The sequence below is a fragment of the Impatiens glandulifera genome, chromosome 2, assembly GCF_907164915.1.
Source record: "Impatiens glandulifera chromosome 2, dImpGla2.1, whole genome shotgun sequence".
NCBI classification, from domain to species: Eukaryota; Viridiplantae; Streptophyta; class Magnoliopsida; order Ericales; family Balsaminaceae; genus Impatiens; species Impatiens glandulifera.
Window position 1 is genome coordinate 758,400 of NC_061863.1, and position 25,960 is coordinate 784,359.

Below are 25,960 nucleotides of genomic sequence, written 5' to 3' on the forward strand. Positions count from 1 at the left end.
AAACCAAAACCTAGCTATCCCTATCCTTATCCTAATTACCACCAAACATATTATTAACCCTAAACCCCCTAATTGTAACCATTGCCCCCCAATAAAACTAACAATAGTTCCCTCTACTACTTCTATCTATATATGCATATTGCATGCAGTGCTATTTAATGAATGAATCAACATCATGTCAAACAATATGAATAGGTGGTGAGTTGAGTTGGATTTTTAAGGTTCAAGTTAGACTGCTTATATTATAGAGAAAAATAAAACACATAAGTGAGCTGCCCCAAGGTGGGTCTGGGGATAAAAAAGGGTTGAAATCTGATTTGGAGAATTTATGCAGAATAATTGTTTTTGTTTAAGGTGAATAAAAAGAGAATAGTTTAGCTAAAACAATTTTAATACAAAGTATAAATGAAATATGTTATGTCAAAAATCTCATAAAAGATCAATATTCTTCTGAGTCAATTTTTTTATTTGGATAGAAAAATGATAAAACGCTTAAAAACATAAATAAAGATATTTGATTTGGTTCGGTATTTAGTTATACCCTCGAAAAATAAATTTGTTGGTATTTTTTTTTTTTTAACATGATATTTAATATAAAAATGAACAAAATAATTTTATGAAGAGAATTTATTTGTTTAAATTTATTCTTTTATAAACTTTTATTTATTTATTTAATTATAAATGATTTCAATTCATTTAATTGGGAAAATAATTTATTTTTATTTATTAAAAATTTAAACTGGATCTGTTGAGAAGCCCTTAGTTATAATAAGAATTTAGATATCAAGCCTAGGCCTGGACTTTATTGTTGTCATTTATTTTATTTTATAAGAGAAAGGCCCAGCCCATCTTTAATGAATTTATTTTATTTAAAATAGAACCCAAATTGAACTATTTATTTTCCATGCTAAAAAAAAGGAAAAGGAAAATTGGGCCTGTTAAATAGAGCCCAGGCCTCACTCAAAACTGCCCGATAATTGTTTCGCGAACTCACATATGAGTCGACCAGCACACTCGAATGAGTCAATGAGACAACTCAGATCTTATTTCACAAATTAGAACCGAACCCCAACCTTTACCCAGACTATTTAGGATATATCATAATTTTTTATCTACACCATATATCGAACTTGAAAGTTTCGGTAAATGAAAATTAATACCGTAACTATAATGTTATTTCGATATACTAAAATCTCGAAATCTACTGTTCTATTAAATATTGACGGTATATCGCAATTTTTAGATACGATAAAATATGTTTAGAGAAAGAAAGAAATGTTAAATTATCGTCGTCTAGAGAAGCAAAGAAAAGTATGAGAGTGAAAGAATATATTTACTTGTAGAGTGAGCCTCAAATTTAAGTTGAAGAATTCATAATGAATATATTGATTATAGCAATGCAGTGAAACAAAATATTAAAGAAATAAAAATAAATACCAGATGGATTGAATGAAGAAGAAAACACAGCTAGGCCACTAGATCGAAAAATCTCGAATTCTCTCTTCTTTTATTTGGTTTCTTTAATTTAATACATGCAATACCCAAAATGGGTATATTTATAATAACGAAAAGAATCGCCTTTCCTGAGGACAGATCGATCGATCGGGATTGTCAGTCTTAACTTTCTTTCTTTCTTTCTGCAGCAGCTACGGGATCTTCCAGCGAGGCTCGGGATTCTCCTCAGGTTCGGCTGAGCAAATGTATTATTATTCCTAATTATTTTTTATTATCATATGCTATCGAATATATATTATCATTACTCTCTCTCTCTCTCTATATATATAAGCTTTCTAAATTAAATGGTTCATATAATCAATTTTATTTAATTCATCAGATAAAGTTATGGAAGGGTTACAAATCGGTTTTAAATTACTTATAAATTTTAATTCGTATATAATTATTTTAAAAATAATTTGTTGATTTCAAATTTTTAAAAATTATAAATTAAATGTAAAAATAAATAAATGCCCCAAAAAATTATTATTTTTTTAATTAAGGAAAACTAAACACCTTACTATTCACTAACAAACAATTTGTTTTCACACAATTTCAAATTGATTTTGAGGCAGAGCCACTCAAACTCCAGCACATAAATAAAATGTCAAAATTAAAACCCAAATTTTATACAATATTCAAAAGATTGTCAACTTCTTCTAAGTCAAGTCAATTGTAACAACAAAGGTACAATTGTCCTCCTCCTCCTCCTGAAATTGAAATTGAAGCACATAAATATTAAATAGAAAGTTTCAATTAAGTAGAAAAATGTATGTCCAATATGATGCATGCAGGAAGAACAACTTCACTTCACTTCACTTCACTTCACTGGAATAATAAGTCCACCAGTAACAACAACATTACAATTCGCGACAGATAAACAAATTTTTAAGTTTCATTAAATTTCCTGCCATCTATCTGTCCGTCTGCACATTGAGCTCGATCACCTACAACTACTGCACCTCTAATACTACATATTTCATATCCTTTGGGAAAATACAGGACTTGTCGAGGAGGAATAGGGCAGTTATTGAGTCTGAGCTTCGAGGAGGATGTTTGTGGCTGCATTGACATCGTTTCCGGCCTGAACAAGCGCCTGGCGAGCATGGTTCATGTCAAAGCCCATGGAGACCAGAGTGGCTATGGACTCTTCTGTCGGCTCTATTGTAGGAGCAGAAGAAGAAGAAGACACTTCTTGATAGTTGTTGTTGTTACTCTGTAAAATTAAGAGGATATATATAACCCAACCAATATTTTAACTATTTCCTTCAAATCACAGCAAATATTTTACATAATCATATCATTGACCTTGCTATTTATTCCAAGCTACCAACCAGAATCTCAACATATACATATATAAAATACATTTTACATAATCATATCATTAAACTATCAAAAGTTAAAGTGAAGTCAATTATACTTAAAGAGAAAATATGTCATTTATTTTTCATAATATTTTATACTAGTGCACAAAAATATTCCATTAGTAATTTTCAATGTTTAGTTTTATGAAACAACCCATAGGTTAACCCTGAAACAAGGAAAATAATAATAAACAGGCCAATACACGTGATATCAAATGATTTGTAAATGCTCAATTTCTCTTTTTTAATAAATACTAGCTACAATAATCATATCCTAATAATTGGTAGCTACAAATACTACTGAGATAAAATTATATATGCAAGATAACCAACTTTTTTCAATAATATTCAGATTAACTCATACTAATTATGATTACCAATAACTTGAGGTATTCACTTCAAGAACTATATCACAAGTAAATCATGGTATAGTGCAATAACCTTAAGCCTTAAATAGGTCACTGCCTATATCAATTTGGTTCAGACATTAGTTAATGTTTGAACTGTGGCTGTCACTTTCACAGGATAATTGAATTCTAGTCACCAAGCATGTATGTTTGAGAAAAATGTGAAATATAAAATTGATGAAATATTATCATTGCTCATTATGCTTGTTGCATTCCACTCTAAGGCTGAATCCATAATCTAGTTGGAAGAAATCTGATGAATTTTCTCCCATTCCGTCTCTTATCATTTCTTTTACTGAAGCATGTAAATATTATGCATAAATTCTCAGAAGCAATAAAGCAAACAGGAAATATCTTACCTGAGCCTGGCGATGGGTATAAGGAGGCAGATTTCCTAGAACATGTCTGCTTGGTGCTGCAGAAGGCGTGCTTCCAGTCGATGAGAAGGAGAGCCTTGAAAAGAACGAGGCAATGAAGTCTGGAGACTGAAATATCAAAATACACGAGTCACCCCCATAACAAGTACTCCAGCTTTAGGCAATAGTAAACTCAGGCATAAGCAGTAGCAATAAAATTGGTCAGATCTTCCCCAAGCATTTTAACCAGCAAAAGAAAAGAGAATCAATACAACCTAGCTTCTGCAATATCAAATTATAAATAGGCTTGATAGGTGGAATTGGAAAAGCCAGAGATGAGAAGACAAAAGAATGGAAATGAAAGCTAAAAAATCGGTTGTATGGCCTAGATGAGAAGAGAACCTGAACTATTCAAGTCCATCCAATACACATGTCCAAAGCAATTACATGTTAATATTTACCCATCATACCACGAGCAATCCGGGCTGCATTTAAATACCAATATTGTAAAATAAAAACATGCGTGTGTTTGTGAGAGAGTGAAAGTTTGGTGGTTCCAATACATCCCAAAATTCTTAAGTGTGAGTAAATATTAGGCTTTAAAGACCAATGTAAAGTCGTTCCTAATTAGGACTTCATGCCGACTTGGTAAGATTAGTGCCAATGACTAAGGTTTTTTGTCGCAGAGCCATGTTACTAGGTAGGTCTCTTGACAAGAGGCCACGATTTGTTCAAAGAACTAAAAAAGGTAACTCAAACAGTGGATTCCTAAGTCGCTAAAAAGAATTTATTAAATTCTGGATAATTCCCTCCTATAACCTTATATCAACATAAAGACCCGTGTTGCAAGAAGTTATTGTTCCTAGCAATGTTCAAAGATCACACTCACATTGATTGGAGTGTTTTACTTCTCCTTGTAAACAATCATTTTTAGGTTATCACACATCACATTAAACAACACTTGAAGACATAAGAGATAACCTTCAATCGACGAATACCAAGGATATTTAAACGATACAGGGAACCAACAAGGATTCCACATATGCCTGGTACAATAGATTTTTTCCAAGATGATAGAAGAAGCTGCAAGACAAAAAAAAACAAGAGAGCTTGAAGGAAGAATAAGATAGAGAAAGCAATCTGAGTAGCAAGATGAAAAATAGAACTCATTTGAAAAATTGCCTATTTAATAAGACTTAATCACCTGTATACCAGCCAAATATATGAAAGACTTGTCAGAGAAATGCAGACCAAACACACGAAACCGTGTTGAAACGGGGATATCCAGGAAGAAAGGAACAAATGATGAAAATAAAACGCCATAAGGACCAGAACTGATCATGTTTAATGAAGAACCTGCAAACAGGATGTCCAAAAGAAACTTATCACTAAATGTTAGAGAAAAGAGTATTAAACATATCATCACGCATAGATGAAATAATAGTAAAGCATAAACGATATAAAAAATAAGAGAGAAGATACAAGTAGGAAGAAACAAAAATCAAGGAAGATGGGTTATTTTTTGGTGGAACAGGGAAGAGTGGTTTACCACAAAAGAAGACGTCAACGAAGAGTTGGGTTGATTGGTGTTACACAGGTGGGCATGGGGTTAAGTAGTTTCGTGCTAATCCAATGTTAAACCCCAATGTATAAAGGCTTGAACTACAACCTTTACTGCCTGATACAATACAAAGCCTCTAATCTAAACTGTCTACACTGAGCCATCTAAGAATGGTGGTTCGGATGACTTCGTAAATAAATTTTATGTTTCATATTGTGGCCTCCTAAAACGGCTTCAAATTTAAAAATACCCATCAACTTTTAATCGGGCCAAAAAAAAATTACATGTATCAGGAATTAACCAGAATCATACTTAAAGGTCTGTTCATTTAACCAATTTAATATGTTAAAGAAGCACCTGTATGACGAATTACAACGGTTTTCCTTTATTGTAGGAGAAATATTAGCAACAACATTGAACGGGTAGATACACACAGCTCATCTAAGTTGTCTCATAGTATGTAAGTCATATATAAGCTGATTGCCGGAACACGAGGAGATGCAGAAAAGGAAAATCAGCTAATTTGACAAATCAGAGCCTAAGCAGGCTGAAAGACACATACAACCCTGGCAAGGAAAAACACAAGTTTTCTTCTTTTCTTTGGTTGGAGGGGCTAAGTAATATATGCACTTGTCTATTCTCAACTCAATTCACCAATCTCACAAGCTATGCTTGATATCTCATAGGCATAATGTACTTAGAAGCTAAGGGTCTAGAACTCAAGAAAAACAAAGGAGACCCACCGACAACTTATACAATTGCAAATGGCTACATTAGTCCAATATAAATGCTCCAGAAAACATGGCTTACATATATGAAGCCAAATCTGACATGTATACATGAATATGCACACAGAAGTATGAATACACAAGTTCTATGACAGATAGATAACTAAAAATCAGAAATGAAAACAATTAGCCAGGGGAGACTGCACTCGTAACTAGAACAAAGCCAAAATACTGCATTAACAAATTATTAGAAACAGGAACAGACATAACCCACTAGACCAAAGGTCTCGGGTTCGATTCCCACTAAGAATGTCTTAAGATGAAATGGGGAGTCATGACTGTTTGGGGTCGTGCTAGCTTCTTAAATTCAGAAAAAGGGAAACAGGAACAGACATTCAAATAAAGTATACAGGAAGGAGCCTAATTGTATAGAAACTGAATTAGCAGATTACCTCTAAGCAGAGCCAGTGTGAGAACCTCAAACAGTAGAGACCCAAATATGGAAAACAAGATAAATACCTGACCAGCAGAATTGTATACATGAGATGACATTATAAATACCAAAATGAATAAGCAAGGTTATGTAAGTGTTAGATAAAGAATGCAGTTCCTCTACTGCAAGTCTGCAAAGTAAGTGTTATGCAACTTATTTTTCTTATCTTTTGAAGCATGTGTCTATCATAAAATCTCCAAAAAGAGGAATCAAGCTACATAATAACATTCCATCATGCATAAAGGTAAATAAAACATACAGCTTCCCCAAAAAAATGATTGCATTTGAACCAACAATAACAGTACAATAGTAGGCAACAAAATTTCTGACCAAAAATTGCAACACGTGTTATGATAAAGTTGAAGAGCATTTCCATCATTCATACTTTAAATGCACTCACAATAAACCATCTAAAACAAATCATATTCTGAACTTTAAACAGTATCTATTAACTGCCAAATTGTATTCCTCCAATGTTGCAATTATCCCAAGTCAATGGAAGATTGCAGGTTCAGGGAAACCAAACTAGGAAAAGCTAGGTTCAAGAATGATGCACTTACAGAATATTTATTTGAACCTATTTGTCTCTCGAACACTCTGAAGTAATAGAGCAGATAAAGCCCAAACATCAGCTCTGGTGTAGATGAGAATGCAAATATTGACGCAAGCAGTTTCCAAGGGCGAAGCTGCTTGAATATATCCTGATAAGAAGAAAAAATGTAATGTATAAAAAGAATAATAGAAACATAAAAACAATCTCACAGTATGATTAGCCCTTTACTTGACCACGAGATGATCAGAGGAGAAATACTAGAAAGCAAACACGTGAAGAGAAATGAAAATCACATTAGAGAGCAAAAACTCTATTCAAGCATAAAAAACTCTTCAAGTTTTTGAGATAATTATAACCTATCGATAATACAAATGTATGGGAAAAATATGAAAAGCTATTTCTGAATTATTCTTTTCAATATGCAAGTGATCATTGCACGTCAATGTGGCTCCAAGGTCTGTTTACCCAGTATACTGTGCATACAACTTTGGTCTCTGGAGCCCTAGAAATGGTGAGGACATCAATAATGATTGTAGAAATTACATTAAAGATCATAACGCATTGATCAGTTATTTCATTTCCAACATTAGTTTCAGGAAAGCAAGTCAAATTTTTACTACTTTCTTATTCTGCTAATAAGTTTTAGAAGCTCGTGGCCCCCCATTAATACCATCCCCAACAATCTCCACTCTTTTAATTACAGTCTGCTTTCACAAGCTCTTCCCTAACCTCCATTTCTGTTGATGCAACTATACTTACCTAGAGATATGGCTTCATTTGGAAACTTTTTATTGAATGAGAAACCGACAATCAATTTATAGATACGTTTGGTATTAAAGACGTGACTGGCTGGGATACACAATCTATGACCCCAAAATTTTGCAATGAGAGAAATTCAATTTTTCTCTTACACATTTATTTTCCAAATATATCTGCAAAACTCAAACTTCTAATATAACCGAAACTTCCACTTTGCATTATAATAATAATAATAATAATTAGTGTGATTGGGGTCTGTTTAGTCCATTAAATTCATCCAAAAAGATTTCACAATTTTGTACAATAAATTTTGAAAATAAATGTTGTGTGACACTTTAATAACCTATTCGCAATCACAAACAGGTAGGAGGCTAAAGTGGTAGACTATCATAAGTCTGTCAATGGGATATCGGAATGAAAAGTTCCCTTCATTCATCATTTATCCGCAACAAAGGAAACACGGCTAGCTAGGCTTATCGAGGCTTTGTCAAACGTATCAGTCATAGTCGGGACAAAAGATGCATCCACTCTCAAGGACTCACCTAAGTTCCAAACAAACATCATCTATCATTCTACTCTCAAGGAAAGGAAACAGAAAAGCTTATCAAGCATAGGCTTAGTCTTTACTCTATATAGATGTTTAAGATCCTTTGAATATTTTCCAGTCATAAATAATACAATTTGTGAGACTTTTCATCTTTTCCAATGATCATTATTGTGACTTTTAAAAATTTCTCTATGCCATTGTCCTAGATTTACTTGCATTCGAAATGTTAGTTCACAGCAAAATACAACACAATCCTGTAAATTCAGCTCAACCAAAAAGGCAAGTAAGAAAGATCTAAATTGGTTAACCATGCAATGGGTTTCGATAACATAAACAAAATGATAACTTTAAATGAAGACATAGAACCCAAGGAAATAAAACCACAGTATGCATAACCCATGAACTAATCTTACTGGATCTTTTTTTGACATGCATGCTTCTTTCAAGGATGTAGTAATTGAATCAAAACCCAATCTAAGAGAAACCCATAGGAATTGAATCATATGTTCATGGATTTCATCCATGGAAATAGGGTTCTAGCTCAATAACAGAAACCTACCCAAATAAGAAAAAAAAGGAAAAAAAGGGTACCTGATATGACAAACCAAGTTTATTAGAACGACCCTGGATTCCAAAAAGGATGGTGAAGAGGGCACAACCGATAATAAAAGTTCTAGTGATCGGAGCATTGTCTGGAAAAAGATAGCGATCAAGAGATAGTAAGTAGGTCAATAATTGTTAATCTGATTGAACCAAATCTCTGATGAAATACGTACTGAAACCAGACGGGCCGCCGTTCATCTTCGGATCACTAACTTAGGTTTTTATCTCTCTGATTTCCTCTTGTTGTCTGGTTACCTTTTCATTGATCAAACTTTCCGGCTGCCTGTCTACTTCCTTCTAGAATCTAGATGCAGTCGAGAAGGTTGTATAGCTGTTTTGGGCCGTTTGATTACCAAACGAAGCATTGAGTCGATGGACCCAAATTGCAGGCCACAGACGGGAAATTTGACGAAACGACCTTGCAAACCGGGTTATTTGACCTGGTGGAATTTTGATAATTTAATTGCGCTCCTGGTGATTTTATTTTTTTTGGACGATTTTGCCCTCGTCGCGAAACGCTAAGTCACTTAGCGTTTCGCGAAGTGACGATATGTGAAATGTCCAGATTGCCCTTACTATTTAATATAAGCGCCGTACTTTTTTTTCATTTCTTTTCTTCTCCTTCTCTCTCTTCCCGCTCTTCTCCTCCTTCTCTCTAAACTCCGGCGGCGGCGACGAACTCGGGGGAGATCTCGGCGGCGAAGTTCATTCGAAATCCACTATGAGCTCGACGACGTGCACGAGCACTGTTCCAATAGGTACGTCTATTTGAAGCATGTTTTATTGATGTTCGGTTTCTGAGATTGGTTAGGGTTTACTTCCCGTTTCGCTAAGTGCCTGGCGATTCGCGAAGGACTTCCCGTTTCGCTAAGTGCCTTACGATTCGCGAAGCCCTTCCCGTTTCGCTAAGTGCCTTACGATTCGCGAAGGACTTCCCGCTTCGCTAAGTGCCTTTCGATTCGCGAAGTATTAATTATACGTCTCTAAATCAAATCATGTTTTTTATATTGCAGCTGAAGTTTTCGTTTTCTATAATGGAGAGTGGAAACTTGATGCTGATGGAATACTGTATTTTGATGCATCTTCAATCAAAACATTTGATCTACCCCAAAGTACTCGTTATGCTGAATTACTTGATATACTCTACGATAGACTTAATCTCCAGTTATCAGCATACGATTTAGTGCTCCAAGTGAAGTATGATATTCCGAATATCAGAAATCCAAAACCTGTTTTTATTGATAATGATGGGGATTTGAACACATATCTATCACGCTTGATTTTGGGTCGAACAGTGTCACCATTGTGTGTATCTGTAGTGGAGAAGTCAGCGTTTACTAAAGAAAAGATACCACTACTTACATACCCAACTCAAGAAAGTATACTACCACCACAACTTACTCAGAAATTTGTTCCACCTGTTGTACCCTTGGAATTCTTTGTTGAAAGTCAAAATGAAGCCGGAGAAACCTCTTTGCCTCACATCCCACTTACTCAGGACTTGCATGTTAATAGTGGTGAGAAAGCATCAATACCTATACAACCAAGTGCAAGAAGATCATCATTGGGTACACCAACTAGTGCAAAAAAGGCATCAAATGGTACACCAACAAGTGCAAGAAGATCATCAATGGGTACACCATCTAGTGCAAGACGATCTTCAATGGGTACACCATCGACAGACCCGACAGACACATCACCGCCAGACCCCACATTTGCGATGGCATTAACTAGTGAAACCGTATTGGAAGTCGGTTCGTTGTTTGAAAATAAAAAAGAACTTCAACTTGCTCTATATAAATATGCGATGGCCAATCATTTTGAATTCAAAGTGGAGAAGTCAAGGAAAAATCTTTGGGAACTCAAATGTTTGGATGAGACATGCAAGTGGAGCTTGCGGGCTGTGAAAGGTAAGTTTTCTGAGATGTTTGAGATCCGGACATTTGAGCATCAACACTCATGCTCCACTTTGTCGAGGCCCAAGAAAAAAATGCAAACACCAGCATGGGTTATTGGGCAGTGCGTGAAGAGCAAGTACATGGACCATCATCATAACCACTTGCCTAAGAAAATAATTGAAGACATGCAGACAACTTATGGGATATTTTTGACTTATAATAAGGCATGGAGGGCAAGGGAAAATGCTTTAATAGCGGTGCGAGGAACGGTAGAGGATTCTTATGGAATACTGCCATCATACCTTTACATGTTGGAGAAGTGTAATCCTGGTACCATAACCGACATACAGACAGACGAGCTCGGTCACTTCAAGTATATGTTCATGTCCCTAGGCCTCTCAATTAGGGGTTTCAAATCCTTTTGCCGTCCTGTATTATGTGTTGATGCTAGTTTTCTTAAGCACAAGGTGGGTGGTCAATTATTGGTGGCTATTGCATTGGATGCGAATGAGCAACTATATCCTGTCGCATTCGGCGTTGTTGATTCAGAGAATAATAACTCCTGGACTTATTTCATGCAAAAACTGAGAGACGCAATTGGATTAGTTGATGATCTCGTCTTCGTATCCGACAGACACCCAAGCATCGCTAATGCCTTGTGCGCTGTTTTCCCAGAAGCAGACCACGGCGCGTGCACATATCACATAAAGATGAATATTGTGGCCAAATTTAAAAGTGATAAGTGTCATGCGGAGTTTGATTCGGCTTCAAGGGCATACACTGTCCAAGAATTTAATCGGTGGTTTGAGAAAATCAAGGTTAAAGATCACAGGATTGCTGCCTATTTGGAAGAAATTGGGTTCCCAAGATGGAGTAGAGCATTTTTTCCCGGTAAGCGATACAATCAACTGACAAGCAATTATGCTGAGAGTTTCAATAGTCAGAGCAGGGAAGCCAGAAAGTATCCCATTTCAGAAATGGCTGAGTATTTAAGATTCACAATACAACAATGGTTTAACGATAGAAGAGAAAGAGCGTCTAATCACGAAGAAGTTTTATCTCCAAATTATGAGAAGGTGTTACGTGAGGGATTCGAGAAGGCCAGATTCTATACAGTCCAATCGCTTAACCGATTCGAGTTTTATGTGCATGACAATCAGTCCCATTTCAAAGTCAATTTGAAAGACATGAACTGCACTTGTAGAGTATTCGAAGTTTCGGGTCTTCCTTGTACGCATGCAATGGCTGCTGCCCGTAGTCGGAATTTGGTTTCTTATGACTTCTGTTCAAGGTATTAATATCTAGCTCACGTGTTCATTCTGTTTAACCAATTAATAATTCGTTATATTTTCCCTACACACAGGTATTACACAACTGAGTGTTGGATAAATTCATATGCCGAGACATGTTATCCTCCCGGTGATGAAGAAAATTGGGATGTTCCCGAAAATATCAAGCAACGTTCATGTCTTAAACCAAATGTGAAGGTTAAGAAAGGCAGGCCACAAACAAAGCGTAGGTCATCCCAGGGTGAGGTCCGTAAGATCCCGAGACGATGCAGCTCATGTGATGGGCTTGGACATAATAGGGCAACATGCAAAGCAGTGATGCCTGCACCATCTACTGCACGAGCTTCATCATCTAAGCAGCATGACTCATCATCTAAGCAGCATGACTCATCATCTCAACAATATGAACCTTTAGCTTGATAGATACTATGTTGTAATATATGTTTTTAATTGAACTATGGTACTGGTATGTTGTTAATTAATTGAGGTTTAATGCTTGTTTAAAATATTGTCAATTGGCATTATATAATCCAATCTCAATTGAGAAATGAATTAAGGTTGCTAAAGAAACAGATGGAAAATATAATCAATCTGATGGGGGAGGGCACTTAGCGAATCGGGAGACACGTAGCGAATCGGGAGACACGTAGCGAAACGGGAGGGACTTTGCGAAACGGGAGGGACTTTGCGAAACGAAGAGTACTTTGCGAAACGAAGATTACTTTGCGAAACGAAGATTACTTTGCGAAACGAAGAGTACTTTGCGAAACGAAGATTACTTTGCGAAACGAAGAGTACTTTGCGAATTTACAATACATCAATTTACACAAAATAATTTACAATACATAATCCAACTTCCAACATATTCATCAAGGTTTACAATACATCAAAATAAGTTATCCAATTTACAAATAATAATGTTTAAGGTTCCATAATCTGATGGAATAACCGGACCGCCATCTTCTGCCTAAAAAATCCCATATTTTCTGAGGTCACATTATGCACGGGTTGATTAGCGGTCAAGTGTTCCATGTACATTAGCGTGAAGACCCCACAGTCCCCGCTCTCTGTTGCCCGCGGGACTTCTCCAACCTTAGGAGCAGCGGTTTTCACTTTGGGGTGTGGAAACCGTTTGTATGTCATTGGTTGGAGGGGGCCTTCGAAGTTGAAATTAGGATACCTTACCCTCTCACCGGGAGTGATTGTTTTGGCGAATATACATGGAATCATGTCGCAGAAGGGTTTCAAATAAGGATCCAGATTCTTATAAAGATAGGCGTCACAGTCGTACACGTCAATGCGGTACTTTTGAAGACGTGCTACACATAAAATCCAGTGTTTCTGGTTAATGTTCACTGGCATGTAGACGTCGTCAATTGTAGACCACTCTGGCATATATCTATGTGGTGCGCCCATATAATAGTCTTTGAATTCGTCGACTGGAAATTTGGCAGGATCCTTAATAAAATCCCTGTGCAGTCGCCTGATTCTATCCGACAATACGCAATCCCCAATTGCCGCAAGTGTATTTTTATATGTTTTGGGATAGCAGGAAATCCTTTTCCGCAGAAGATGGCAGAATGCATCGATTTCCTGCACAATGGGAGCATACAACATACATTGAGTACATATCAAACAACATTGACTAAGTAAGTACTTTGCGAAACGAAGAGCACTTTGCGAAACGAAGAGCACTTTGCGAAACGAAGAGTACTTTGCGAAACGAAGATTACTTTGCGAAACGAAGAGTACTTTGCGAAACGAAGAGTACTTTGCTTTACGAAGAGTAATTTGCGAAACGAAGAGTACTTTGCGAAACGAAGATTAATGAATTGATTTGAACGACTTACCTCGTCTTCAATCCATGTAAGCCTTGTTACAACTCTAACCAACACTTCCTTCTTTGCTTGAACCGTATGTAAATCCGTTGTCGAATTATCGGTTTTTGGATCATCCAACCACGCCTTTACTTTATGAAGTAGCTCATCATCAAATTTTTGAAGGTGATTCACTTTCATAGGATCCTTTGTCTTGGGCATTTTTGACAAGGAAGGGTTGGTGTACGAGTCATCTTTTTTCGGCTTCCTCACTCTCCTCCCATAATTTCCTTTAGGAGGAGTATTGTATAACTGGAAATCGTCATTGTCATCATTGTCATCATTTGCCTTCACATCCCCCACAGTCTTCTCATCCTTCACCTTCACTTTCAAATCCTTCAGTTTCAGATCAACCTCCACATCATCCACCCTAGCCACACCGTCCTCCAATTTAGCCTCAACCTCTATCTTTACGTCCTCCACCTTCGCATCCTCCACCTTCTCATCATCATCTACCTTCTCATCGTTGTCTTTTCTTTCATCCTCCACCTTCTCTTCATCATCGACCTTCTCATCGTTCTCCACCTTATCCTCATCCATCTTTTCATCATCATCCACCTTCTCATCGGTCTCCACCTTCTGTGCGTCCTCCACCTTCTCAACGTCCTCTTGTTTTTCATCCTCCACCTTCTCATTGTCCTCCATTACATCGTCTTTCCCATCAGTCCCATCATTCACCTTCTCATCATCCCCCACAGTCTCCTACAAAATAGACAAAATTCACACTTAGCGAATCGACAACAAATAATTTGCGAAACGGAAACTACTTTGCGAAACGAAAAATACTAACTTAGCGAAACGGAAACTACTTTGCGAAACGAAAAATACTAACTTAGCGAAACGAAAAATACTAACTTAGCGAAACGGAAACTACTTTGCGAAACGAAAAATACTAACTTAGCGAAACGAAAAATACTAACTTAGCGAAACGGAAACTACTTTGCGAAACGAAAAGTTCGCAGAATACCTCTTTCTTCTCCTCCTCCTGTTCAACCTTGCTCTTCTCAACTTCGACATCCTTCTTAGAATCCTTAACCTGCAAAATATGTACTGGTTAGATCAGATATGTACTTAGCGAAATAAAATGTAAAGTGCAAAATTCAATATCTCCATACCTCAGTAGTCTTTTCCTCTTCAACCTTCACAGCCTTCTTAGAATCCTTCTTCTTACTCTTCTTCTTCTTTATATTATCCTCCATATCATCTAATCTGGTTAATAATATGGACATCCTTTTGTTGGATTTTTCTAACAACTGTGTGGACATATTAAAAACCATCTTCTTGAACGACTCAACGTGAGTTTGTTGAGTTTGTTGGATTGTGATTTTTAGCTCTTTGATGAGCTCTGTTTTCATCTTTTTCATCTCCTCTTTCAACTCTATTTTCAGCTCCTCCTTCATCTCATTAAAATCACATCCAACAGTAGGTGTTGGAGCCCGAGGAGAAGGTGTGTCAGCCCGAGGACTTGAGGTCGCGGATGGGGGAGTAAGAATGTGGGCCGGAATCGATTCATAAGCAAGCTTCTTCTTCAAGTTGGCTGCTTCTTTAAGAGTAGCATCAGCCTTTCTCTTCCTCGTGGCAGGTTTGGGAATCGGAGTAACTTCTTCATGTTCACTTTCTTCTTCTTCTTCATCAACATCATCTTTTATTACCTTCCCATCAGTAAATCCCTCAAAAAAATCATCAGCTGTCTCGTCGATTTGCTCAAATACATCACCACTGTATAACCTCTTCTCCATGGAGGACTCTTCCATCTCAGTCACATCCGTGGTCTCTAGAGCAGTCTTAACCTCCATCGATGTGTTTTTCCTGTTGGAATGATAGAGTAACAACCTTGGGCGTAGAGGGTCATTAATCTCATTCCTTCTGGCGAATTTAGGGATAAAGTTTTCGAAGATCTCATACGTCCACACTTGAAGTGCCAATGCGAACCCATAGATGTTATATGCAAAAGGAGCATAAGGATCTTCAGCCAACTTTTTCTTCTCAAAAAATGAGGTACAGAGGTGTTTCATGTTCTTGTTTAAACCCTTGAGGGTGGCTCTAAAGGTGACCTTCCCCCATGGATATTGGAAGAAAGTGTCCTTGTCTTCCACCAGGTTGAGTATTTTTGGAAATATAACTCTTTTTGGGTCAAATGTGAATATGTACTGGCAAATCAGGCATACCAGCCCCATCTTGAATGCATCTTCCTTGTCTTTGCATTTGAAAAAAGCCTTCTCGAACTCGCACATTTTCACACTCATGCTCCCTTTAAAGTATTTAACCGAGAGAGGTGGACAACGGCGCAATTTTTCTTGGTCCAACTCAGGATAAACGCCGAAACATAGGCCGGTAACCAACGCATACTCCTTCATACCAAATACAAGCTTTTGCCCATTCACCATGAAAGTTATCTCCTTGGAGTTTGAGCTTAACCGCCTCAACAACATTTGATGAACAATACTTCCTGAGAACTGCAAGAGGGGGGCTGTGAATAATGATCTGAACTGGGTATTGTACACACTCTCCAGAAGATCCATTTCCTCGAACTTATTCACAATCTTCTTCAGGGTGAGGGCACTTTTCCACGAAATCCGACCGGGAAACTCAGTAACAGTTGTTTCTGCCATCTACAAAAGGAAACAACATCATAAAAAATGTTCGAACAAACACATACAAACGTAAGAACTTAGCGAATCGGGAGGCACCTCCCGATTCGCTAAGTGCCTCCCGATTCGCTAAGTACTTAGCGAATCGGGAGGCACTTAGCGAATCGAGAGGTACCGAGCGAAACCGCCGTTAACTGAACATAAGACAGCATTACCGAATCGGAAACAATACGAAACTAATCAGAAACAACAATAAACTTAACATGCAAAAACCCTAAACAAAAAATCTGAAACAAACACTTAAACTTAACATGCAAAGACCAAAATCCATAAGCAAAAAACCAGAAAATGATCGGCCACAACTAGGTATAGCGAATCGCTAGGTACTTACCGAATCGGAAGGTACTTACCGAATCGGAAGGTACCTAGCGAAACCCTAATGAAACCCTAATGACAACAAACAAAAATATACTGAACAGAAACCCTACTGGCGAAAAATATATACTGAACAGAAACACTTAACATTACACTAACATGCAAAAACCACCAATGAACAAAAAAGCAGAAAATGATAATGAACTAACCTTAACCACGAACGAGAAGAAAGCAGAAATGATCGAGCTTGACAAGATTCAGTGAAGAGAAAATGGGTTAGAGAGAGAGAGTCGGGCGGTTGAAATGAAATGTTCTTAATATTTTGAATATATAAGGTCTAGCGCGTGTGAGTACGCGCGTCTCTTCAACTTCCGTAGCGAGTCGGGAGGCACTTAGCGAATCGGGAGGGACTTAGCGAATCGGGACGGACTTAGCGAATCGGGACGGACTTAGCGAATCGGGACGGACTTAGCGAATCGGGAGACACGTAGCGAATCGGGAGGGACGTAGCGAATCGGGAGGGACTTAGCGAATCGGGAGGTCAACGAGCTCCAGCTAAGAGAAGATGGTTTGAATACGTTTTCGCTAATATATTTTAATAACGAAATCGAATTCAAACCATTCTCCTAGCTGGAGCTCGTAGTACTTAGCGAATCGTCAAGTACAAAATTTTTTATTGGTTTCATAGGTAATCTATCTCGTTTGACAAGGTATCAACAACAAAGTCATGGTTTTGAAAAGAACATGTGTTAGCAAAACAAACCCTATAATTTTACATGGAAACATTTAGATTCTTCAGAAAAAGTCTTTGAAGAAGCGATCATTGAACTCCAGATAAGAGAAAATTGTTTGAAATTTATTTCTTATCTGGAGGTCAATGATAGATTCTTCAAAGGCATTTTCTGAAGAATCTAAATGTTTCCAATGTAAAATTAGAAGGTTTGTTTTGTTAACACATGTTCTCTTCATAACCATGAAGTGATGTAAATACCTAGTCAAATGAAGTTCATGATTAACTATAAATAACAAAAAATCTTGATACTTAGCGAATCGCGAGGTATACTGCGAAACGGTAAGTCCGTAGCGAAACGGTAAGTCCGTAGCGAAACGGTAAGTCCGTAGCGAAACGGTAAGTACCGTAGCGAAACGGTAAGTCCGTAGCGAAACGGTAAGCAGATCTGAAACGGAAACACATACGCTCTTATCAGACATAGATTTTCAGCAATTATGAACAAATAACAAATAATAACCTAACGAAATGCTCAAACATGAACCAATATGAACCATATCAGCAATAAGAATCAACAAAACGGAGAAAATGATGGACATAAAGGAAATATGAAAAGGTTTATGAAATGAAGAAAGCCTAAACAAGAACATAACTGTTAGAATGAAGATCTACCTCGACGCCGTTCAAATAGTTAGAATCGGAGAAATCACATAAACCCTAGTATAAGAAACCTGCATGCAAAATAGATCTAGGGTTAGAAATCGGCAATAGATAAACATAAATGAATTAGTTAGGTTAGAAGAGCTCGGATCGGGTTTGATTTGTATGGAAACGGAGACGTCGTCGCCGCCGGCCGCCGTCGTCGCCGGCCCCCGTGAGTGAAGGAGAGAATTGGAGAAGAGAGAGAAAAAAATTTAGGGAAATGAAATTATTTGGGTATTTATACAAACGTCTAATCCACTTCGCGAAACGCTAAGTCACTTAGCGTTTCGCGACAAGGGCAAAATCGTATAAAAAAAAATAGAACACCACGAGCGCAAAAAAAATTATAAAATTCCACCAGGTCAAATAACCCGGTTTGCAAGGTCATTTCGTCAAATTTCCCCCACAGACATTACAGTCTGAAATCACTCACTTGCGTTTTTAGTTTCTAATCGCTGCGTTTCAGATTTAAGGGTAAAACCGTAAACTAAAATAATGTTTTTAGTTTTTTTTTTACTTATACATGTATTAAATTAAAATATATATTATATTATAAAAAAAAAAAAAAGTTTTTTACTTTTATTGATACTTCTTTAGTTTAAATATTCATAGTTTTTTAATAATGATATAAGTTTTTATAATTTCATAGCGATGAGTTGATAAAATTTTATAATAATAAAGGATAAAAGAAAGCAATTCAATAAACTAATTAATTGATATAAATCTCATAAATTTTATATGCTACCTACTATACGAAATTGTCAAATAATAACAATTAACTATTCATATATACAATAAAATAATTAGAAATATAGCTTTTTAAATTATTGAATTTCTTGATTCAAATTTTTATTTCTTTTAGTCAATCTGAAAATCAAACCAAAATTGAATTCAATCTTTTTAATATATTATATAATATATAATTAAATAAATAATAAAATATAAATTTGATTTTCTAGTTAAAACCTAAATTCAAAAATTAAATCGAAAACTATATTTAAATTCAAATTAATTTAAAATTTGATTTAAAAACAAAAAATAATTTTTTTTTATTTAAATATTTGATTTAGACTAAATATTAAACATATACTAATCCTATAATAAGAAGTCAATTCACTATTAAAAATATATATATATTTACACAAAATATCAATTACAATGATTATTTTTACAAATATGAAAGAATGAAAAAATGTCTTATTATAAAACAAAAAAACATATAATATTTTAGAAAAAAAATATTTCACTTAATAATTTTTTTTCTAAAAGAAGAATGATGAGTTGATCATATTTTCATTTGATTATAATTAATTATATTATTTAATTAGTAGTTTAAAATATATTTTTCATATATTTTTAAATAAAAATTAATTTTATATTATATATTAATATCTTAAACTTTCAATTTTTTTTTTATATAAATGGATATATATAACACTTTCTTAATACTTTTATTTGAAATGGGTAATGATAAGTATTTTTTTTTTTATAATTTTTTAAAAAGAAGTAATCATCATTTATTAAATTAAAAATTACATTTAAAAAATAATTAATAAATAATAAAAAAACATGTAAAAAAATTAATAATTTAAATATTAAATTATATAAATAATTTTAAATAATTAATTTTCTTATAACTTAATATATATAAAAAAAATAAAGAAAAAACGAATTACGTGTTTACACTACCGACCACAAACAAATGTTCACCAAATCAGTCTTCTTCTTCTTCCTTGAGCAAAAGTGAATAACGCAGTACTACATTTCAGCTCAAAAACTGAATCCTATAAGAACTAAGTGCATTCGATCTGGGATTCTTTTTTCCTAATTGAATCCTTTCAAAAAAAAGATCTCTTACACATGGCTTCCATGGCGTTTTCTTCAGTTTTATCTTCAAATCCTTCATGGGTTTCACTTTCACCCACGGTTGTTTCAACTCCTTTTTCTAATTGCTCTTTTGGGTACTCTCCGGCCATCTTCAGGAACAACCTCTCACTAAAATCACCTAATTTCCCTGCTTCTCTATTCAAATCACGTTCTTTGTCTATTCAGGCCAGAGCTGCAACTGGGGAGACGATTTATGATTACACTGTGAAGGTTAGTAATTGACTTTCTTCATAGCCATTTTTGGTTCAAAACATAGAGATGTTGCTTGTGATTTTCATGTCTAATTGGTACATGAAAATGAGAATGAACACCCTTTGTGCTGTTGGTTAGTGAAAATTTCTATAGGAAGTAATTTGAAAAATATCATTCAATGCCCATTTGGAATGACCTTGTTTAGGGATCCCTTTCTCAATTTAAATTAAAGTTCTGATGAATCTGTTTCTCAAATTCAAATTAACACTCTGGGATCAGACTCATAGGGTCCTTTTTGTCTCAGTTTCTAGTATCTTAATTTAGCGATCCTAGTATTTTATTTGCATCTAGAAAAATGATTTTATGAGTACTATTGGTGTGAATAGTATCTTTTGATATTAATGAGATTTTATGTGTGCAGGATATTGATGGGAAGGATGTTCCTTTGAACAAATTTAAGGGCAAGGTTCTACTTATTGTCAATGTTGCTTCTAAATGGTAAGTCTTGCTCTCAAAATTTATAACCTATATTCCTAAGCACTTCTTGTCGATGGTACATATTTATAGTGTCTTTTCTTAAAAGATCTGGTCTTTGTTAGTGGTCTAATTGAATAATTTGATTTTGAATTCAGTGGTTTGACGACATCAAATTACAAAGAACTCTCACACATTTATGAGAAGTATAAAACACAAGGTACACTAATGATCCATACACGCGATCTTATTCACTAATTGTAATGTACAGTTTAAAGTTTCTTTCCATATCTCATTATTTGCTCCAATAAGCTAATTCTCCCTCTTTTTTCGTCCTCTGCTTCTTTAATTTCTTACACAAACCCATTGTATTTATGACACTAGCTGCAATTGCTTTTATAAACCCTTTCATTATCCAAAGAGACAAATCAATGGATTTTTTGTATAAAAGAAAGAATTGTTAATAATAATAAAAAGTACCTGGATTGTGATCACCAAAGAGTATCTCATCAATAGCAATCCCACCAGCCTCACCAAGATAGCCATACCATATAATAGCACCAATCTTTGGATTCACTTTAGCAAAAGAGATACCATTCACTCCACAAAACAAAACCAACACAACCAGGCTCTTGGCAGCTTTTGCGATGCTCTCAATCAGTTCCTGTTGAAAACCAGGAAGCACCTAGTACGGACAATCAAGACTCTCCCTTTCCTGAGACTGATCCAATCCCATTATCAAAATCACACGACCAGCCCTCTTCAATAACCCCACAGCCTTGTAAATATCTACAGAAGGACATGATCAAATGTGGCTGGCTACTGGACAATCTGATCACACCCTATTTATAAAGAGGTCCAATGACAAACTAGATGTACTGTAACTATAGTTTATGTTGATTGACATTATCATCACATGAAATTCTGCTGCAGTTCATACTAAGAATCTATTTGGCAACAGTTAGTTACTCTTAGTTCCAGTTTTCAAATTGAGATGATTCAAGATGTCTGTGAATCTAAGAAACGGGACTACAACTTTTGGAAGATGCCAAGACCAAAATTTGAAGATATAAAAAAAATTTCTTTCCAATATTTGGCTGGAATTAACAACTATAATTCCTTTTTTGGTGTTTTTCTTAACTCTCAAATAGGCTGGATTTCGAAGGAACATATATATTTTTCAAAGTCGTATTTCCTTAAGTTTCAAATTTATTGTAGAATGTCTGTGAGAGAGCATTATAGAGAATGATTCAAGGGCTCCTATAAATCCTGTATCAAGAAATTGTTTGTGCATTATCTTGTGTGATCTTATGCTTTTGTATCATGCTTTGCAATTGACTTGTGAAATTAAAAATCTACCGTACTTAAAAGAAGAAAAGGAAATGCATTAGGAAAAGTATATGCTATGACTTGGCTTGATATCTGTAACTTATGTTCCTCATGGCAGGATTTGAAATCTTGGCTTTCCCTTGCAACCAATTTGGGGGACAGGAACCTGGTAGTAATCCAGAGATTAAGCAGTTTGCTTGTACAAGATTTAAGGCAGAGTTTCCAATATTTGACAAGGTTTTCCTCCTTAAGCTTTATTATGATCCTTAAGGTTCTGCTAAAAGATTATTGATAAAGACTGAAGAGCTTATTCATTATCAACAGGTTGATGTGAATGGACCTAATACAGCTCCAGTTTATAAATTTCTCAAGTCAAGTGCTGGAGGATTCTTAGGCGATCTAATCAAATGGAATTTTGAAAAGTTTCTGGTGGACAAAAATGGTAAATTTGTTGAAAGATACCCACCACCTACATCACCTGTCCAAATTGAGGTAACCCTTACTGAAACTTAAAATATTAAAACGTCTTAATCGGTACTGTGTGTTAAATGAAGCAAAAATGGGGATATATTGTTTAAGATGCCAACAGTTGAATGAAAAAAAGTATTATCTTTTATTTATTTTTTAATATAATTTTAATTTTAAAGTTGCATTTCGATATCTCCTACAGTTGGTTCTTCAATCTTCGATTTTACTCTGCTGAAATTTACTTATGTTACTAGTAATATTTTTGGCTTCTTTTACAGAAGGACATTCAAAAGCTCTTGGCGGCATGATGATGTTCAACTGCTTTGATTTTCTTCCGAGAAATTCATTGGTGTCAAATTATACAGATTCAATGTAATTACCCTCATTATCCAATAAGTCCGGGTTTGTTTGCAGCAATTAGACTTGTAAACATTGAGAAAGAGAGCATATAAGAGATGTTGTGTGTTGTAAAACAGTGCAAAATGTTATTTACCCATTGGGGATATTCTGTTGAAAATCTTCAAATTATTAGTTCATATGAGGTTTTTTTATGTGTTTATCCTTGGATTATTTTAGAATCTCCTTATGTAAATATAATAAGAACTAAAAATAAACCGTATAAAAGTAATTTTAAAATTGAGGGTATTGATGATGCAGGCTCTCTTTAATGAGAATAGTCCTCAGGAAGAAATATTCATGCTTCCAAGTGAAGCAGATAGAATATTTTTTAATTCATACGTACGTTACTAAGGGGCCATCATCATCTTCATCATCAATTCATCACCCCTGTACTCTTACAATTTGCCTTGTATTAACCTCAATATCCTAGCTAAGACTCCTCCAATTAAAGTGTAAGTATTGATCCCACACGAGAACAACATTTGCAATTAATTATCTGCAATTACCTTTTTGGATATGCACTCCAACAGCAAATGGATACAGGGAAAGAGGTTCTGTCATTACCACTTTTTTCCCATTAATTAATTAAAGTATAAACTAAAATTGTGGTAATCTCAAACAAATTGTGGTAATCTCAAGTGAGATTGCTAGATTGTACAACTTTCTTTGCTTAAAAGCAAGCTGTATATGACTATCTTAAGGTATGCATGCATGCATCCTGATATTATAAAAGGGTCTCTTCCATCGGGGAATTAGACAGATCGAACGATGTTTGGATTGAAAATAGTTATCCTCCTGATCGTAGTAGTAGTATGGACAGAAAGAGTGACGTCGACATACTCTGGCATTGGTGGTGTCAAGGCCATGGGGGAGCAGCAGATGGAGAATGAGATCAGTTATATTCATAGTCAAGCTGCAGGGTATCCAAGTTTTCCTTTACTTTGTTTCCTTTCTTTATCATGTGTTTTCATGCAATTATAAGTTTCCCTCATGATGAGCAGGACATTTGAGGAGGAGGAACAGAAGATAGGGGATGGCGGTGGAAGCTGGACAATGGTGCAGAGGAAAGGAAAACAGTTTGTGTTGAATGGCGGGGGACAACCTTTCTACATTAATGGGTTTAACACTTATTGGCTGATGGTATTTGCAGCTGATTTATCCACTAGAGGGAAGATCAGTGAGACATTTCAGCAGGCATCTTCTTTGGGTCTAACCGTATGTAGGACTTGGGCTTTCAATGATGGACAATGGAGGGCTCTTCAGAAATCACCATCTGTTTATGATGAACAAGTCTTCCAAGCATTAGATTTTGTAGTGAATGAAGCAAAAAAATATAAGATAAGGCTGATATTGTCATTAGTCAACAACTGGGAAGCATATGGGGGGAAAGCACAATATGTTAAATGGGGTAGAGAGATTGGTGGCCTTAATAATTTAACTTCAGATGACGATTTCTTCTCACATCCAACACTCAAAGCCTACTACAAATCCCATGTCAAGGCAAGCAATTATATATCATTTTTTGTTTCTTTGTTTGTTTAGCTAGCTAGACTCTTCATGAATTGTTTTTGTTTTGTGCAGACGGTTCTTAATAGAGTGAATTCAGTGAATAACATCACTTATAAAGATGATCCTACAATCTTCGCTTGGGAACTAATGAATGAGGCACGCTGTACCTCAGACCCCTCTGGAGATAAACTACAGGTTTAATTTGATTGTAATTGTATATGCAACTAGCTTGGTTTAATTAATGTATATATATATATAGGCATGGATAGAAGAAATGGCAGTATATGTGAAAAGTATTGATCCAAAACACTTGGTTGAGATCGGAGTTGAAGGGTTCTATGGTCTTACAAATCCCAACAGGGCTGATCAGGTCAACCCAAATGCATACGCTAAACAAGTTGGAACAGACTTCATAAGGAACCACCAGGTTCTTGGCATTGATTTTGCCTCGGTTCATATTTATTCCGACTCTTGGTAATTGGTAACTTTAAAAAAACTATTTACATTTATAGAATTCATGCATGCATGTACCCTGAATCCTGACTGAATTAATATTTAGGATTTCTCAATCAATTAGTGATGAACACCTCCGGTTCGTCAAATCATGGATGCAAAGTCACATTGAGGATGCAGAGAATCTCCTCGGGGGAATGCCAGTGGTGTTCAGTGAGTTTGGAATATCGAGAAAGGATGTTGGTTACAACTCCTCTTTCAGAGACACTTTTTTGAGCACTGTTTATAAGAACATCTTGGATTCTGCAAAGGCCGGAGGCCCTGGGGCTGGGGCTCTTCTTTGGCAGCTCTTCCCGGAGGGTACAGACTACATGGATGATGGCTATGCGATCATCCCTTCTGCCTCTCAATCTGTCTCAAATGTCATCTCTCTTCATTCAACAAAGCTCAACACCTTCAATTCTTTTTGTTCCTGGAAATGCCATTGGGGCTGCAGGAAGAAGAAGAACAACAACAACTTCATGCCTTTTCCCAATAATATTGCTGTTGATGAACATGAGTTTTAATTCATTCAAGTAGACTGCATCTAATTGAACAAGATCAAGAAGACATGCTTATATTATGTCAAGTCTAATAATACATTTGGCTTAAATCCAAATCCAAAGTTTTACATAAAAGCAATCAGAATTCCTTACTTAGCTTTCTCAACTTCCCTTTCTTGCATAAAAAGGTTAATCATAATATTGAATGTGTCCACAATTGAATTAATTTTCAGCATAATTAAGCATATCTGCATAAAGAAGCCAAGACATATCATAATTAACACACTCAGCATAATTTATTACAAGTTTCAACCAATATCCTTAATTAATTGTACTATTATTTTATATATATGGTTCTCTTTTAAAATATTATGTCCAAT

General features: G+C 35.6%; 4 protein-coding genes across 4 annotated transcripts; 2 read left to right on the forward strand and 2 right to left on the reverse strand.

The window, feature by feature from the left end:
* Positions 1–2,340: 2,340 nt before the first annotated feature.
* LOC124927967 (rhomboid-like protein 20) lies at positions 2,341–9,243 on the reverse strand. Its single transcript, XM_047468477.1, has 8 exons — positions 9,039–9,243; positions 8,854–8,954; positions 6,964–7,104; positions 6,363–6,429; positions 4,826–4,977; positions 4,603–4,704; positions 3,625–3,750; positions 2,341–2,710 (listed from the first exon to the last, which is right to left on the reverse strand). The coding sequence occupies exons 1-8, from the start codon at positions 9,061–9,063 to the stop codon at positions 2,522–2,524; spliced, it is 903 nt and encodes a 300-aa protein (XP_047324433.1). The 5' UTR covers positions 9,064–9,243; the 3' UTR covers positions 2,341–2,521.
* A 3,730-nt stretch (positions 9,244–12,973) lies between these two features.
* LOC124928115 lies at positions 12,974–14,574 on the reverse strand. Its single transcript, XM_047468645.1, has 3 exons — positions 14,488–14,574; positions 13,903–14,418; positions 12,974–13,645 (listed from the first exon to the last, which is right to left on the reverse strand). The coding sequence occupies exons 1-3, from the start codon at positions 14,572–14,574 to the stop codon at positions 12,974–12,976; spliced, it is 1,275 nt and encodes a 424-aa protein (XP_047324601.1).
* Positions 14,575–20,063: 5,489 nt separating this feature from the next.
* On the forward strand, positions 20,064–23,215 carry LOC124927276 (probable phospholipid hydroperoxide glutathione peroxidase). Its single transcript, XM_047467666.1, has 6 exons — positions 20,064–20,424; positions 20,828–20,904; positions 21,039–21,100; positions 22,328–22,446; positions 22,534–22,701; positions 22,956–23,215. Exons 1-6 carry the CDS (start codon positions 20,188–20,190, stop codon positions 22,983–22,985), a joined length of 693 nt encoding a protein of 230 aa, XP_047323622.1. The 5' UTR covers positions 20,064–20,187; the 3' UTR covers positions 22,986–23,215.
* A 248-nt stretch (positions 23,216–23,463) lies between these two features.
* Positions 23,464–25,748, forward strand: LOC124925928 (mannan endo-1,4-beta-mannosidase 6). Its single transcript, XM_047466065.1, has 5 exons — positions 23,464–23,996; positions 24,078–24,576; positions 24,658–24,780; positions 24,845–25,059; positions 25,145–25,748. The coding sequence occupies exons 1-5, from the start codon at positions 23,845–23,847 to the stop codon at positions 25,602–25,604; spliced, it is 1,449 nt and encodes a 482-aa protein (XP_047322021.1). The 5' UTR covers positions 23,464–23,844; the 3' UTR covers positions 25,605–25,748.
* Positions 25,749–25,960: the final 212 nt, after the last annotated feature.

Excerpts from the sequence above, each read along its gene's own strand:
- LOC124928115 (XM_047468645.1), bottom strand. The coding sequence starts at position 14,574 with ATGGAGGACAATGAGAAGGTGGAGGATGAAAAACAAGAGGACGTTGAG. Across the intron at positions 14,419-14,487 it reads AGGTGGAGACCGATGAGAAG|GTGGAGGATGAAAGAAAAGA; the intron begins GTGGATGATGAT and ends GATGAAGAGAAG. Across the intron at positions 13,646-13,902 it reads TTACATGGATTGAAGACGAG|GAAATCGATGCATTCTGCCA; the intron begins GTAAGTCGTTCA and ends CCCATTGTGCAG.
- LOC124925928 (XM_047466065.1), top strand. The coding sequence starts at position 23,845 with ATGTTTGGATTGAAAATAGTTATCCTCCTGATCGTAGTAGTAGTATGG. Across the intron at positions 23,997-24,077 it reads ATTCATAGTCAAGCTGCAGG|GACATTTGAGGAGGAGGAAC; the intron begins GTATCCAAGTTT and ends CATGATGAGCAG. Across the intron at positions 24,577-24,657 it reads ACTACAAATCCCATGTCAAG|ACGGTTCTTAATAGAGTGAA; the intron begins GCAAGCAATTAT and ends TGTTTTGTGCAG.
- LOC124927967 (XM_047468477.1), bottom strand. The coding sequence starts at position 9,063 with ATGAACGGCGGCCCGTCTGGTTTCA. Across the intron at positions 7,105-8,853 it reads AACTTGGTTTGTCATATCAG|GATATATTCAAGCAGCTTCG; the intron begins GTACCCTTTTTT and ends TCTTCTTATCAG. Across the intron at positions 6,430-6,963 it reads TAGGTTCAAATAAATATTCT|GTATTTATCTTGTTTTCCAT; the intron begins GTAAGTGCATCA and ends TCTGCTGGTCAG.
- LOC124927276 (XM_047467666.1), top strand. The coding sequence starts at position 20,188 with ATGGCTTCCATGGCGTTTTCTTCAGTTTTATCTTCAAATCCTTCATGG. Across the intron at positions 20,905-21,038 it reads GTCAATGTTGCTTCTAAATG|TGGTTTGACGACATCAAATT; the intron begins GTAAGTCTTGCT and ends TTTTGAATTCAG. Across the intron at positions 21,101-22,327 it reads TGAGAAGTATAAAACACAAG|GATTTGAAATCTTGGCTTTC; the intron begins GTACACTAATGA and ends TCCTCATGGCAG.